The 14,257-nt window shown below is 47.1% G+C and overlaps 1 protein-coding gene across 2 annotated transcripts; it reads right to left on the bottom strand.

Annotated features, from left to right (window-relative positions):
• Window positions 1–759: 759 nt before the first annotated feature.
• Window positions 760–13,556, bottom strand: Suv39h1 (SUV39H1 histone lysine methyltransferase). Of its 2 annotated transcripts, none has more exons than XM_076919066.1 (6): window positions 13,376–13,556; window positions 11,049–11,194; window positions 9,339–10,001; window positions 3,273–3,419; window positions 3,058–3,187; window positions 760–2,343 (listed from the first exon to the last, which is right to left on the bottom strand). In XM_076919066.1, the coding sequence occupies exons 1-6, from the start codon at window positions 13,392–13,394 to the stop codon at window positions 2,210–2,212; spliced, it is 1,239 nt and encodes a 412-aa protein (XP_076775181.1). In that variant the 5' UTR covers window positions 13,395–13,556; the 3' UTR covers window positions 760–2,209. The 2 variants fall into 2 exon arrangements, with proteins under 2 accessions (XP_076775181.1, XP_034341464.1); XM_034485573.2 differs by lacking the exon at window positions 13,376–13,556 and adding an exon at window positions 12,952–13,165.
• Between the last annotated feature and the right edge of the window lie 701 nt (window positions 13,557–14,257).

The raw sequence follows: 14,257 nt of genomic DNA, 5'->3' as shown, positions 1-14,257 counted from the left end.
CTGGGATTTGGCTTGTTAACTCATATTTTCAAAGCACGACATTCGAGGGTCTACTGCCCAGATTGTGAGGTTGAAAAGAAATGTCTGTATAACTTCCCTAGCAGCATCTGAGGTCTGGGAGCTGTTTGGGAGTCTGAATACAACAGTTTGTATATACACTGTGCAAGTATAAGAGCTATGAACTATATAGAGGTGTATATCTGAGTGTAAATGCAGGGTCTAAGGTCTGGGCTGTGTCCTGAATTGTATCTCTCTGGTTTTGAATGTTTTTTTGTCATATGGTATAAGGCTGTTTGAGACTGTCACCTACAGACAGATCTTTGAGCAAAACCAAAAGCACTGGATTACATTCACTTTGAGGAATGATAAAACCAAATGTGAGGCAGTGTGTTTAGCATATATAGGTGCTCAGTAAATATTGGAAGATTCTGTGGAATATTTTCTTTTCAAATGTACCAGGTAGACTTTAAATTGTAAACTTTTAAGAACATAGTAAGGGCCTAGCTTGAATTCAGCACATTGATTTGCATTGTATTTATTTCTTCAGGTAGTCATTTTTGTTTGCAGCAACTAATCAATTTAGAAAAGGTTGGACTATTTGTTCAAGTGTATTTTAAAAATGGCTTTAGACTACTTTATAAGGGGCCCCAAATAGGAAGATCACAGTCAGATGACTCAAGCCTTTCTGACCACTTTCTAGAGCAACCCCAGCTCCTAACCCCTCATTTCCTAGTTATCAAGACCTCAATCTCTCAAATCTCAAGCTTATTAACTCAACAACACGGTTTATTTGTGTGCACTCCAGGCTAGGGAGAGCTGAGGTGGGGTACACAAGAGAACCAGATTCAGTCCATGCCTGAAGGTCAGCCTGGGGAGTGTGGGCAGGACACATATATACAAAATACACACACAGATCTGGCATCTGGTAGCGGGGTACAGAGTTTCACATAGGGGCACTCTGGGTACAGGAAGTCAGGAAAGGCTTCCTGGAGGTGGGGAAGCAGGGGACAAGGCAGCCATCAGAATCTTTGCTTTTGTACATTTCTAGGCAGTTAACTTTGAGACAAGTGGAGCCAGGTGATTACTTGGAGCTGACAAGTATTTTTGGCCTAGACTTGCCTTCTGTCACATGAGCTTTTTCCTGGGCTCCACCTCTGTGGTTTTCAAGGCTTCCCTGAGACAATCCATATGGACCAGATGCTCTACCAAGTGCCTGGCATCACATCACCTTCTAGTCGATGCACATTATTGTCTTAAGTGCTATCTACAGAATACCTAGATCTTGGTTCCAGCTTTTAGTAGTAATTCTAGTGGCCATCAAATGCCAAGGCTGGGTTTCCAGCAAGCCCAGCATTCTACTTCTGATGGTAAAACTTAGTCCTATCCTTCTGTGGGGCTTTCAAAGAGAGAGGTATTGACTCCATCCCCATTCTGATGGCATTTGGGCAACTACTTTTCAGACTTGCAACTCTTTTGAGACCCTATGGGTCTTAGGGTTAATACTAGCCAGCATCAAAAGCACAATGAGCAGGACCAGCCTTATCTCCCAGCTCTGGAGATTGCCTTTTCTTTCATGAGTACAAAGGCTCTGTGGTTGCTGATCCAGCTTGATGTTAGGCTGGCATCTCAGCTCTGATGTCTATCTGCCTGGGGTTGCTTCCTCATACCATTAGAGCAGTGAAGAGGCCTGCAACAGGTCACACAGGCTCCAAGCAGAAGCAGATGCTATTAGAAAAAAATCTTAGCTGGTTTACACTTATAATTATGAGGAAAGCTGAGACAGGAGGATTAAATGTCTAACACCAGCCTGAACTACATAGAGCTGCAGAGATGCTATCCCAAAAAAAAAAAAAAAAAAAAAAAAAAAAAAAAAAAAAACTGGGGGCTGAGTTGCTCAGTCTTTGAACCTCCATTACTTGACATGAATTCCAACTCTAGGGAATCCTAATGTGAAAAATATGCTTTTGAAAATGGGGCTGGGAGTTTTAAGTGCAATGCCTGATGGGCCTGGGACAGGGGAAAGAAACAGGGAAGGGTACCCGGAGTTAGTCCTCACAACAGCCCTGACCCTGGAGCAGGTTGGGGCAGGTGAGGACAAGTGGAGGCAGACAAGGCTCTGATTGATGGTCATTCTTGACAAGAGGGTAGCAGTAGGAGAGGAAGGTGGCTTCAGGCCCCTTCAGTTAGTCTGGCCTCAGACTTCTCAGGGCTAGAAGAGGTATTTTCGGCAAGCTGTTGTCCCACATTTGCATTCAATACGGACTCGTTTCTTGGGGGAGCCGGGGAGCCCAGCCAGGCCAAAGTTGGAGTCCATTCGGGTACTCTCCATGTCCACGGGGTCCACTGTGAAGTCACAGCCAGGGAAGGGGGGTTGTTAGAAGGCCTGTATAAATTGTCCTGCTACCCCTTATATCAGAAGACCCAGGGATCTTGGGGTTTGAGTTAGGAGAGGATCTTTGGGATGGTGGGTTGGGGTTAGAACTGGAGCACAACACTAGAGCGGTTTGTAGTGGGTTTGAGGGAGGTTTGGGGAGGAAGAAGGCTGACAGGAAAACAGAAGGGTCATGTCGGGCGGGGTTCAGGAATAAAGGACAACCTGGGCATCCAAAAGGCACCTGAACTCTTGCCCACTATCTGCCAAGTGTCTCAGAGATGACTAGTTTAATCAAGAAGAGGTCAGGCTAGAAACCACAAGGGTATCTATCCAGAGGCCCAGAACAAGGAAGGTGAAGGAAGATTAGAGTCAGGAGAGGCAGGGGGTAGTTCAAGATGGAAGTGAGGTATGCCTTAACTCTTCAGCCAAACATCCTCTCCCACAAGTACTGAAAGAAGGTGGTAGTATAAGTGTATCAGGGTTGGGGGTTCAGGGGGTACAAATATGGGAATCCATAAGCCATGGGCAGGGTCCATGTAGGAGGCTGGATATCAGGAAGAACATCTTAAAATTCCAGCAAAAGAAATTCCCTTGGTCCTCTCAATGACCCATATATGCCTCAGGGTGGGGTCCTCAACATCCCATATCACTGCCCCTGCCCCTGGGGCCCTTACCACCCCCACCTTGCATGTTGTAATCAAAGGTGAGCTCCTCGCCCGCCCAGATGGTTCTTGTGGCAAAGAATGCGATGCGGGGTAGTCGCTCATCAAGGTTGTCTATGAATACGTTGTACACCTGCAGGTTGGGATCACACTGGGCAAGAAAGAACAGTGGGAAGGTAAGGAGGGGCCCTGGCCTGCCCCTCCCAACCCCCTGCCCACTTGCTGGAGGCACCCACACTATGGTTGACAAAATGAGAGATGTTGCCATAATAGGCGGCATCCACGGTATATACGTCTTCCACGTAGTCCAGGTCAAAGAGGTAGGTGGCGCCCTGGCGGTCGTAGATCTGGCCCCTCCGCTCTGCCTCCTCTGAGGTAATAATCTGAAGAAGGGGGTAAGATTTGGTCATGAAGGTTCAGGAAAGCTAGCCCCAACTAGACCTTGACCTGGTCCCTGGGAAGAGAACAGTGAGCAGGAGTGATGTAGAGGTTCCCTTTCTCCATCACCCACCCTTTCTCCAGCCACGATGGCAGGAGCTGCCTTGTTTGCAATGGTGGGGGAGAGGCGGCTGCAAGGTACAGTTTGTGAAAGGAAGTAAGGACCTCCACTTTCTGTTCTCAGTGAGATGTCCCAGAGCCTCATGTATACTTGGGGCAGAGTAAGATGGGACAGAGACACAGACATACCCAGAACAGGCAAGAAAGTGAGAGCCAGGGTGCAAGGAAGAGACAAGGAGAAACTGACTGACCCAGGGCAGGACAGCAAGAGACACAGCACAAGGCAACAACAAGGGAGTGAGACTAGTGCAGGCCATGCAGATGGCAAGGACATAGAAGACATAGGAAAGAAAGAGGCCCTGGACAATGAGGACAAGGGCTTGACTGAATGGAAAGGAGACTCAGACAAGAGAGCTAGAGGCAGAATCAAAACAGAGAATCTTAGTTTGAAAGATCCAGGTTAGAGAAGACCAAGGCCCACAGAGAAAATCCTGGGCCAAGATCCTCAAATCCTGAGAACCAGAAAGAGGCTGAGAATAAAACCTAACAATAAAATGATAGATAAACGGTAGAGTAAGAGTAGAGAACATGAGAGGAGAGCAAACTAGAGCTGAGAGAAGGCTCTAACACAGTGGTGCTAACATCTGAGGCTGGAAATAGAAGGCACTTCCCACATTTCCTCCCCACTGCCCCCATCCTAGTAAACATGAAGCTGCTTCACCATCTCGGGTCTGCTGTTCATGCTTCCCAAATGCTGTTGATGTGGTTTTTTTTCTTAACTTTACCCTCACTTGACAGTCCTCTCCTTGGGCCCCATATACTGTACTGCCATCTCCTCAGCCCAGAAACTCCTGGGTTTCTTCCATATGCCTGCTCTTTACAGACAAGTGCCCCAAACAGAGCACACCCCCAGCAGATACATGCTAACTACTATTTTTCCTTCTGTTCTATGGCCCCAAAAACCATCTGCCCAAGAGGCAGTCTAGGTAGTTCCAATATTCATACCTGTCATCTTCCTCAAAGACACTGGACATAGACCTTCCTAGCACCTTATGAGCTTGGTGACCATGTTCTTCTGTTTCAAATCTACCCTCCTCTAGGCATGCCTTCTCTGTTCTCTAGCAAGGAAAGCTATATTAGTGTCCTGTGTCTTCTGTTATCACATTCTTTCCAGACCACACTTAATACCACCCCCTACTCTAACTCATTTCTGAAGGACCTGGCCTCCCCATCTGCAATTTTTTCTCCATTCACTCAGGTCCTTTGGTTTGGTAGTATAGACAAACTCGGGACCTTGCACACATTCTACCCATGCAATATATGCCCTCAGCATACTGGGTTATTTTTCCACTGGAGACTAAGATCCTGCTTATAAAGGCCAGTCTGATAGTTCAGGAAGAAACCAGGCCTACCCCTGGCCCTCATGGACCACAGAGGCAACAAAGATAAAATCTGATACCCATATTATACTACATACCCATACACATAGCTCAGGAAAATGGTGTTCAGGGAAACGTCACTGGGGAAATTAAGAAATATGGCCTAGGGCTGCAGCAATGGTAAAAAGTGCTTAGTGCTTTATCAGGACCATATCATATCAGGCTGCTCGCAAATACCTATAACTTGTTCACACACAGACATGTTCACACACAACCTTTAACCTGAGTACTCAGGAGGCAGAGGCAAGAGGATCCTTGAGTCTGAGACCAGGCTGGTGCCTGGTCTACATAGTGAGTTCCATACGTAGTAACTGCCAGGGCAACACAAGGAGATTCTGTCTCCAAAACACAACCTAACCCAAATACCTATAACTCAAGCTCAAGGGATCCAATAACCCCTTCTTTTCTGGACTACAAGAGCACCTACACACATATGCACTTGAGAGCACATACACACAAGTAAGGTAAAATAAGTAAAAAAAAATTCATCCTGTAAAGCAGGCCCCAGGTCATAATAGGGGATCACCACCAGTCATGTAAAGCAATGTATGCTGAGGTAGGCCTCTTATCTCCCTGAGAACCATATGACCACTTAGAGCCCCTCAGAAGCCAGCCAGTCACTAGTTCCCCAGCAGACTGGCTCTTCACTGAGCCACCTTCAAACCAGAATGAATGTACACGTCCTCCCCCACTCTATCTTTTGGTCTGTTCTGTCCCTACTTGCTCCTCCAGTCTCACAAGGATGAGTCACAGCCTCCAGGCTTAACCTGCTCTCCGTGTCTCTCACCTGTGATGTCCCATCCCTATTTCTATTCTACTCTCTTGTAGCTCTGCAGACTGTCAAGGAAACGAGACAGTCTAGGAGTTGGGCAGTTTAAAAGGGCTGTTGAGGGGACTGGAGAAGTGGCTCAGCGGTTAAGAGCCCTGGTTGGTCTTTCAGAGATCCCGAGTTCGATTCCCACCAACCACATGTTGGCTCACAACCATCTGTAATGGAATCTAATGGCTTCCTCTGGTGTGCACAAAGACAGGGCACTCATGTATATTAAATCATTTTTTTTTTCTTTTTTAAAGGCTGTTGAGGCTGGAGAGATGGTTCATTGGCTAAGAGCACTTGCTGTTCTTCCAGAGGACCTAGTTTTGGTTCCCAGCACACACATGGGAGATGCAGAACTGTTAACTCCAGTCCAAAGATCTGTGGCCTCTCCTAGTGCATACACATATATGCAGATAAAATACTCATACACTTAAAAAGTCTGTTGATGTGAATGAGACTAGGAAACTGAGTTGGCTACTCAGCCCCTCCTGTACCTGCTTTTATGGGGGTCGGGGGTGGGGAGAAGCCAGCAGGCCTGCCACAGCACTGGGTTTAAAATAACAGGCATTTCACTTTACTAGCTTTGTAACTTGGACCACTTCTTACATGACACCTCTCTGGGCCTCAAGACAAAAGAGGATATGTGTGAAATGTTTTGGGTTGGCTTTGCAATAAGTACCATTATCTTGTTGAAATCTGAGGCTCACCCCTTTTTTCTGTGTGCCCCCCCCCCAAAAAAAAACTGGTAATGAAATGCTGTCACTTATCAGTTAAAACTCACCTCCATTCCAGAGAGGATAAAAATATATACGGAATGCATGTTTCAGTATTCTCTAGTGTTTTCTGCCTGGCAAAGCTAGAAATAATGTGGAAACAAACCAAAAAAAAGTCCAGAAGAACAGAACTATTGATATAAACTGTCAGTGGCCCCAAAGACTGGCAACCAAGACTGGGAATGATACTCTGAATTACACAGCACCTTGCCTGTTAAGATGTGGCTCAGCGGAGGAGTACTGCCTAGCATAAAGGAGGCCCTGTGTTCTATCCTCACGTGGGGAGAGGGGTAAATTCATAACAAAGCACCTTAGGAGCATCTAGACAGTGCCACATAATTAAGTATAAACACTAACCCCAAGTACAAAGACAATGTATCAGGTCAGGTTATCCAAAACAAAAAATAGTTCAGCAGTGGTGGTACACATCTTTATTCCCAGCACTGGAGAGGCAAAAGTAGGTGGATCTCTGAATTCAAGGCCAACCTGGTCTACACAGAGAAACCTTGTCTCAGAAAACAAAAAACCTTTCACTTTTTTAGCATTTTGGATTGTCTAAGTTTTAGACTAAAATACTAACACAAATATCATTGACGGGCTGCTTCCAAGTTCTTCACAGGAACAACCATGAGAGACAAAATGATTGCTGCTGAGTGGTAGGGATGGGATGCAACCTTGGTACTGTACTTACTGCCTTTCAGAGGCCACATGGAAAGATGAGGTTAGCTCTGGAAGAGTTTGGGGACACACACCATCAGAAGGATCCATAGGTCTTAGGGGTACTAGATAAGGCCTAAGAAGGTCACGGCAAGACAGAAGTCAAGAAATAACACGGAGAGAATGGATGGGAATGGGAAAGAAGAGGTGAGTAGACTCCTGGAAACTCTGGTATGTCCAGAGTGGAGGAGCAAGGACACAAAACCCAGGGGCTTTTCCTTTACCTTGGTCAATACAATTATTCTGACTTGCTTCTTGCTTGGGATGACCTTTGTGAATATGAGATCCTAGAGGGTCTGGATACCTCCCCTTTCAGACTGTCAGGGGTCTCAGACATTTTCTTCTAGAAAGATGTCTACATAACAGACTGTCCATTCTGGGGTGAAGATACCTCTGAAAGTATGGAGAGCTCATGCTTCTTCCAGCTCACTGGGCCACTATGGGATGTAGACATCTCTTACTGTAGGTGCTCAGGATCCCTCTACTTCCTGCTAGAAACCCTTTGAATAGCAACACCTACCTAACGAACTACCTGGCTTTCCGGCATGTGGATTTTCTTTAGCAGACAATCTGGGGGTATGGCCAGACTGTTCTACCTTGAGACCATCTCTTTCCTGCTAGGATCTGACCCTTTATTCTAGTTTTGTAAGAGTAGAAGCCTCTCTTAGTCATCAGTCACTGATATAGATGGACATCCTCAGATGTATCCTCGGGTCAGTACTTAACACCCAGGAGGGACCTATGGAAATACACGAACAATGTCATTATGACAAAACACACATTTAGGCAGTAAAGGTCCAGGGATGCTAAGACTCTATATATAAAAGAACTATATATAAAAGTCTCTATATATAAAAGAACTGCCCAATCCTAAATGCCCACAGTGTCTTACCTTACAATGTGGTACTTTCTGCTGCATATACCTGCTAGTTGCTCATCCAGACCCCTCCCCTCTTTATACCTAGTCACAAACTTAAAGCACATGCGTACGTATACATATACACATACACACATACACACATACACACACACACACCTCCCTGGCACTGAAGTGACTCACTTCCAGCTAGTAAATAGTAGCCACAAGTTGCCTGACTCATTAGCACCCTCCTTCAGTCCCCTACTACAAAATGCTGGCTGAGGTTGTGATGGTGACCAGAAGGCCGTAAGGTAGACAAAAGGCACAAGGGGAGGCGGTGTAAAAATAGGGGCCTGAGTCACTATGTTAACAGGATATCCATTGAAACACCCACATAAGAGCGTTCACAAACCAAGTAAACCAACTCCTAGACCAGGTATGGTGGCACATGCTTGTAATTCCAGCACTCAGGAGGGGCGAGAGCAGGAGGCCTGTGAGCTCAAAGCCAACCTGGGCTGCCTTAGAGCAATGCAGGCTAACTCTTAACATGTTAAGCCATAAAGATCTGGGGATTATTGATTACAAAAGCTAGCCTGCATCAATGTATCACTTTCGGCCTTTCTTGGAGTAACCTGAAAGTCAGTTCTTAGCTTTCCTAATGCTGTGACCCTTTAACACAGTTCATATTGTAATGACCCCTCCCCCCAAACCAAATAATTATTTTCTTTGCTACTGTTACAAATCAGAATGTGAATATCTATTTTCCAATGGTTTTAGGCAAACACTATGAAAGGGTTATTCTATCCCCAAGGGAGTTGTGACCCACAAGTTTAGCCTAGGGGATATTGCTCAACCTCTATCCAAGACAAGCCTACATGCTCCTTTAGATTCACAGTTTGTGATGCAATGACCCTTATCACAAACTTGCCTTTCTAGGTTCTGCAACCTTATGCCCAGACCACATACTTTGTAAAAATGCTCCCTGGAACTCAGTTCCCACTTTGCTATACACCCTTATGAGACCAGCTGAGATCAGAAGTATTTCAGTATTCTTTTTAACTATGCCCCTAAAACACTCAGACCAACACCCTAAGCTTTTCTTACAGGAAAGCAGTAGTTTTAGGGTATAGGGTTAGGGTCACACATACTACAAACAGGGAGTGGGAAAGCTGCACACACACCCAGACCCATCTCCTCACCTCTCCCACATACTCCATAACAAAGCTATTTTTGCGGATCTTTTCCAGCGTTCGGACGCCCCAGCCTCGGCCATCATCAGTGCGGAAGATGCAGAGGTCGTAGCGGATGCCTTTCTGGACTACGCGGTTTGGGCAGTCATAGCCACAGCAACAGCGGGAGTTGCACTCGTAGATGGGCTGCCCAGCTTTCAGTCGCACCTGGCCTTGGTCGTTGTAGGCAAACTTGTGCAGGGATGCTCCAGGGCAACAGCCTCCAGTGGGGGCCAACAGACAGTCCTGGCACTCACAGCCAACAGCTACCTGGTTGAGGGTGATGCCCTCACCAACTCGATACTCATTGATATAGACAAAGGACCTTGGAGGGCCATCCAGGTCTACCTCATTCTCCACGGTGATCCGCCCCAGGTGGCTGCGCTTGGCATTGAGCTCTTGTTCCCAACGCTGTAGTGCCCGCCTCTGCTTGGCCTTCTGCACCAGGTAATTGGCTAGGTTTGGGTCCAGATGCCTGGGTGGCTTTGACCGGCGGTGTCGCCGGACAAGCTCTCTTTCTAAGTCCTTGTGAAATTGCTTAAGAATGCGAACACATTTGAGATTCTGCCGTGGCTCCCAAGTGTTTTCTGAGTCGGGATACCCACGCCATTTAACCAGGTAATACTCCTGCTCCTGTTAGGCAGACAGGGACACGAGGGTACCATAAATACTGAGACCGTCTACAGCAAGGATTACTAAGTTCAATTTCTACCCTCCCCTTACTATTTGTTAAAATTTCTACTTTTCATTTCAATTCCCCGGTCTACTTCCTGCTCTATCTTCCAATTATCTGTTCCTTCTTTTTAGCTGCTCAGGCCCAAACTCCTGTAGTTATTCTTGGTTCCTCTTCTGCTCACACTACCCACTAAATGCCATTCATATCATAACACTGCCGACCAGCACAGGCCTCTGGTAGGTGCCTCTCCACTGGTCCCCTGCTTCCTCCCTCATTCATGCAGTATTTTGCATAGTGCCAGGGGGAGCTTTAATTGCTGGGAGTCAGTCTTAAGACATTTTAAAATGTCACTCTGTAGCTCCCTGGCTGTTGCTTTAGGAAAGCTATGAAACTATTCAAGTAAGACAAGTAAGGAGAAGGGAACATATCTATAATCCCATCACACAGTAAACTGAGGCAGGATTCTGAGTTTGGGGCAACTTTCCCAACATAGCAAAACCCTGCCTAAAACTAAAACTAAAGATGAAAAGAAAGGGAAAACAGCTAACATTTTTTTGTAGCATTCACTATGCAGCAGGTATTGTCCTAAGCAGCTGACACACCCTAGAACTAATTCTCACAACTCCAGAAAAAATGAAGGCTACATTTCAACTAAGCATGCTGCCTTCAGTGGGCTCCTCTATCCTCCTACTACTTCTGGTGGCCATACTACCTGTTACCATCTTTTATTTCCACTAGTTTAGAAATAGACATGCATTTGAGGATTCATTCTGCCTCCTGTTCTCTGAGAAAGTAACTTAATTTCCCTCCCTGTAAAAATGGAAATAAGAGGGTCAATTCATTCCATTTTCCCCCAGAAGAATCAGAGAAAAATCTTCTTTGCAAACAGAAGTGGGGGTTGGGTGGAGAAGAGGGTCCCCTGCCAATGTAGTATCTCTCTGTCCCTCTCATTCACTCACACACACACACACACACACACACACACACACACACCCCAGACTTACACGGATCTTCTTATAATCACACAGGTATTCAACTTCAAAGTCATACAGATTCTTCTTAGAAACACCAAGTGCAGGACAAGAAAGCTTGGCTAGTCGGCACAGATCCTGCAGCTGATTCCAGGAAGATTTACAGCACACACTGCAACCTGAAATGAGAAGGCCAAAGACTAACAAAAAATGTAATCCACAGGCCTTACCCCAAAGCTAAGATCCTCTGCAACAAGAAGTACCAATTCCTTGAACCCTAATGCTCAATTCTCAGTGCAACACATGGAAAGAAGCCTACACACCAGGAAGAGTCACCCAACCTGTCTTTCCCTGTGCATGGAAGAGTTCAGTTCTCCTATCAGAGGATTTATGCCCTCTTCTGGGGGAATCTTCTACTCCAAACCCCAGCCTCCTAACTCTGGAATAGCAAGGATAAAGTGGAGCTTGTAGTAATGGGCCAGTGCATCAAGGGACCCGCTCCTAGAACATCCAAGGCCTTAAGCTGCCTGAAAATTTACCTTAGGTCAGAGCCGTGTAATCAATGTTCTTTGCACTTTGCAAAAGAAAACACAACATCTTCCTAGCTCTGTGGGGTGCGCTGACTAAGGGAGGCAGGGTAGGAAGAAAATCTCTAGGGCACCAGAGGTGTTGCTGTGAAGTCTTCAATCACTTATCTGAAACTCCTAGGCCACTGGATTTTGGAATTCAAACATTTGGGAATTTTAGGTGAATTCCTGGCAGGGTCTAGGGCATTAAGCCATCTACAATCAAAACACATTTACAGCAAACACATCTAATGTTTTACACACATTACATATTCTCACTGAATAATCCCACTTTTAAAAATCTCTTGCCATGATTAGTAAAACATTTAAGAAAAAGACTATTTCAAGTTTTTTTTTTTTTTTAGATTTTGGAATTCTATTGTAGAAAGACATTACATTAAGCTGGGCATAGTGGCACATGCATTTAGAACCAGAAGAGGCAGGATCTCGGAGTTCCAAGACCAGCCTTGTCTACATACCGAGTTCCAGGACAACCAAAAAATCCTTGTCTAGGTGGTGGACAAGAAAGGGTACTACATTACTGGAAGCTTCTTTGACTTAGTCTAGACCACTTTATATACCCAAGGCCTATTTTTCCAGGCTGCTTTATCTATCACTTGCTGTCGCATCTCATGTTTCTGTGAAAAGTATAACTCAATCCAAAGGGATCTGCTCTCAATTCAGGAGCATGTAAATAATACATGTGGTAAGTCGCTGACACTGACTCTTGAGAGTCACCGAAATTGTTCAAGAGAAACGGATTTAAAGTATACATCTTTTTTGCTTCAGAGCACATCCCTTCAATGTAATTTTAGAAGCCATTTTTAAAAATCAAAATGTCACAGACCACTTGATGCTAGGTGCATGCTGTCAACAACCAATTCCATCTTTTGAGGATGTTTTTCTCTCCCATCATACGACATTATTTAAAAGAGTCATAAGATGTGCTACATGGTAACCTAAGACCATACAAACACTTCAAAAAAAAAACCATTGCGTAGGTATACATCCATCCTCTTACCCAAGGCCCAGTGGAGACTATTCCCTCTCCTCCAAGGCCTCTCCTTTCCCAAAGCCTCTAACCTGCGTTCGAAGCGCCTTTGAAGTGGCCGGAAAAGAACGTTTCCAGCATCTGGCTGCGCACTAACCGCAGCTGCACTCCTACGTATGGCTCCGGCTCACACTTGTGGAATCTATTCTCACAGCTTTACTCACGGCCGAGGAGCCCGCCCAACACGCACAGTCACCCCTCTTTTTCCCTACACATGGAGGAGCCCAGCCCTCCTCTCACCGAAGCCCCCAATCCCGCTTTCTGGGGAGAATCGTCCACCCCAAACCCTGCCCCCATCTCGCCGCGATCCCTTTCCCACCTAGAGTCGCCGGTTCCCCCATTTTGAGAAGGGGGTCCGTTCCACTTCTTCCTCCCCTTCCGGCGTCTCCCGTGGAAACCGAAAGGGTAACGGTCACTGAGAGCCGCTTTTCCCGCGCGTGGCCGCAACCTCCTCTTCAGGACTCTCTCACGCGCGTAGGCGCGCCGGCCAGCCGCGCGCGGCCGAGAAACCCCGCGCGCAGTCTGCGCAGCCCCGCGCCCCCCGCGGCCGAAGCACGCGCCCCCTCCCCTCAGCCCCGCCCTGCCCGCGCGCCGGGCCCGCGCTCTCGGGCCCCACGTTTTCCGCGCCGGCCTTCTAGCTCCAGGCTCCGTGGCTCCGTACGCCTGGCCTGGAGCCCTGAACACCTTCCCTCCATTCTACTCGGCCGGGCCAGTAGCTTGCGTCTCTACCACCACAGCTTCACCTTTTAAATTTTCCGCCATCTTTCTCCACAGCTAACGACATTCGGGCCTAACAGGCCTCGCGAGAAGAGAGCGCGCGCGGGCGTGGCCGGGGACGCGCAGTCTATTGGCCGTTCCTCACCGCCCGCAGCTCCCGCTCGGACCAACCGGGGAGCTGTGACTGGACTCCTCCCGTCACCAGGAGTGGCCCCGGGCGCCCGTGCTCGCTGCTTTTATTCAGAGTGCGCCTGCGCAGTAGCAGTGGTTGCCTTCGCTCCAGGCCCTGCCCCCTGTCAGTCATACTGCTAGCCAATCACGGCGTCGGCCAGTCATAAAGGGATTGTTTTGTCCGCCCCCCCGTTCTGCCCGTCATTATATTTTAACCTCGAGCAGGCATTCACTTCCAGGGTGGACCTCGAGTCATATATAGGTGTTCAGTCAGTCACCTGATTGAAATAAGTCAGTCGCCGCCATCAGATGTCCGTCAGTCAATAGTAGCATCCATCTGTGCCCTGCCGCCTTCTGAGTTCGCTGAAGCACAGCCCTTGTCCTGTCAGTCAGGCAGCCTGCTATTCCCTCAAACTGTCCCCATCACGTTGTTAGCCAGGCAGCCCTTTCCATCTACCTCTGAAGGAAACGTCTCATAAACTACACGGTCTATCCATGTCCTGAGGTGGACAAATCGTTGTCAGCTCCCAGTAGCTCTCCGGACAGTCACACTGCCACTTGGTTACTGTGGTTCACTTTAGTTACTCCCCATTCACACCATGATTTATCAGACGCAGCACCTAGCTAGGCCCTCACATTAGGGATGGGGGTGAGGAAACCTTGGGGTCAGCTTTCAATGGATCCTCGTTTTAAGGGGAAACTCCGCGTGTGAGAACTGGCTGCTAAAGGCAGAAAAT

Source organism: Arvicanthis niloticus, chromosome X (assembly GCF_011762505.2).
Source record: "Arvicanthis niloticus isolate mArvNil1 chromosome X, mArvNil1.pat.X, whole genome shotgun sequence".
NCBI classification, from domain to species: Eukaryota; Metazoa; Chordata; class Mammalia; order Rodentia; family Muridae; genus Arvicanthis; species Arvicanthis niloticus.
This window is presented reverse-complemented; position numbering and strand designations above follow the sequence as displayed.

Bases quoted from the DNA above. Each gene is read 5' to 3' on its own strand.
- Suv39h1 (XM_034485573.2), bottom strand. From the start codon at position 12,973: ATGGGGGAACCGGCGACTCTAG. The intron at 3,188-3,272 runs GTGGGTGCCTCC...TTTCTTGCCCAG, and splicing joins CTCATTTTGTCAACCATAGT to TGTGATCCCAACCTGCAGGT. The intron at 2,344-3,057 runs GTGGGGGTGGTA...GTGACTTCACAG, and splicing joins CTTTGATTACAACATGCAAG to TGGACCCCGTGGACATGGAG.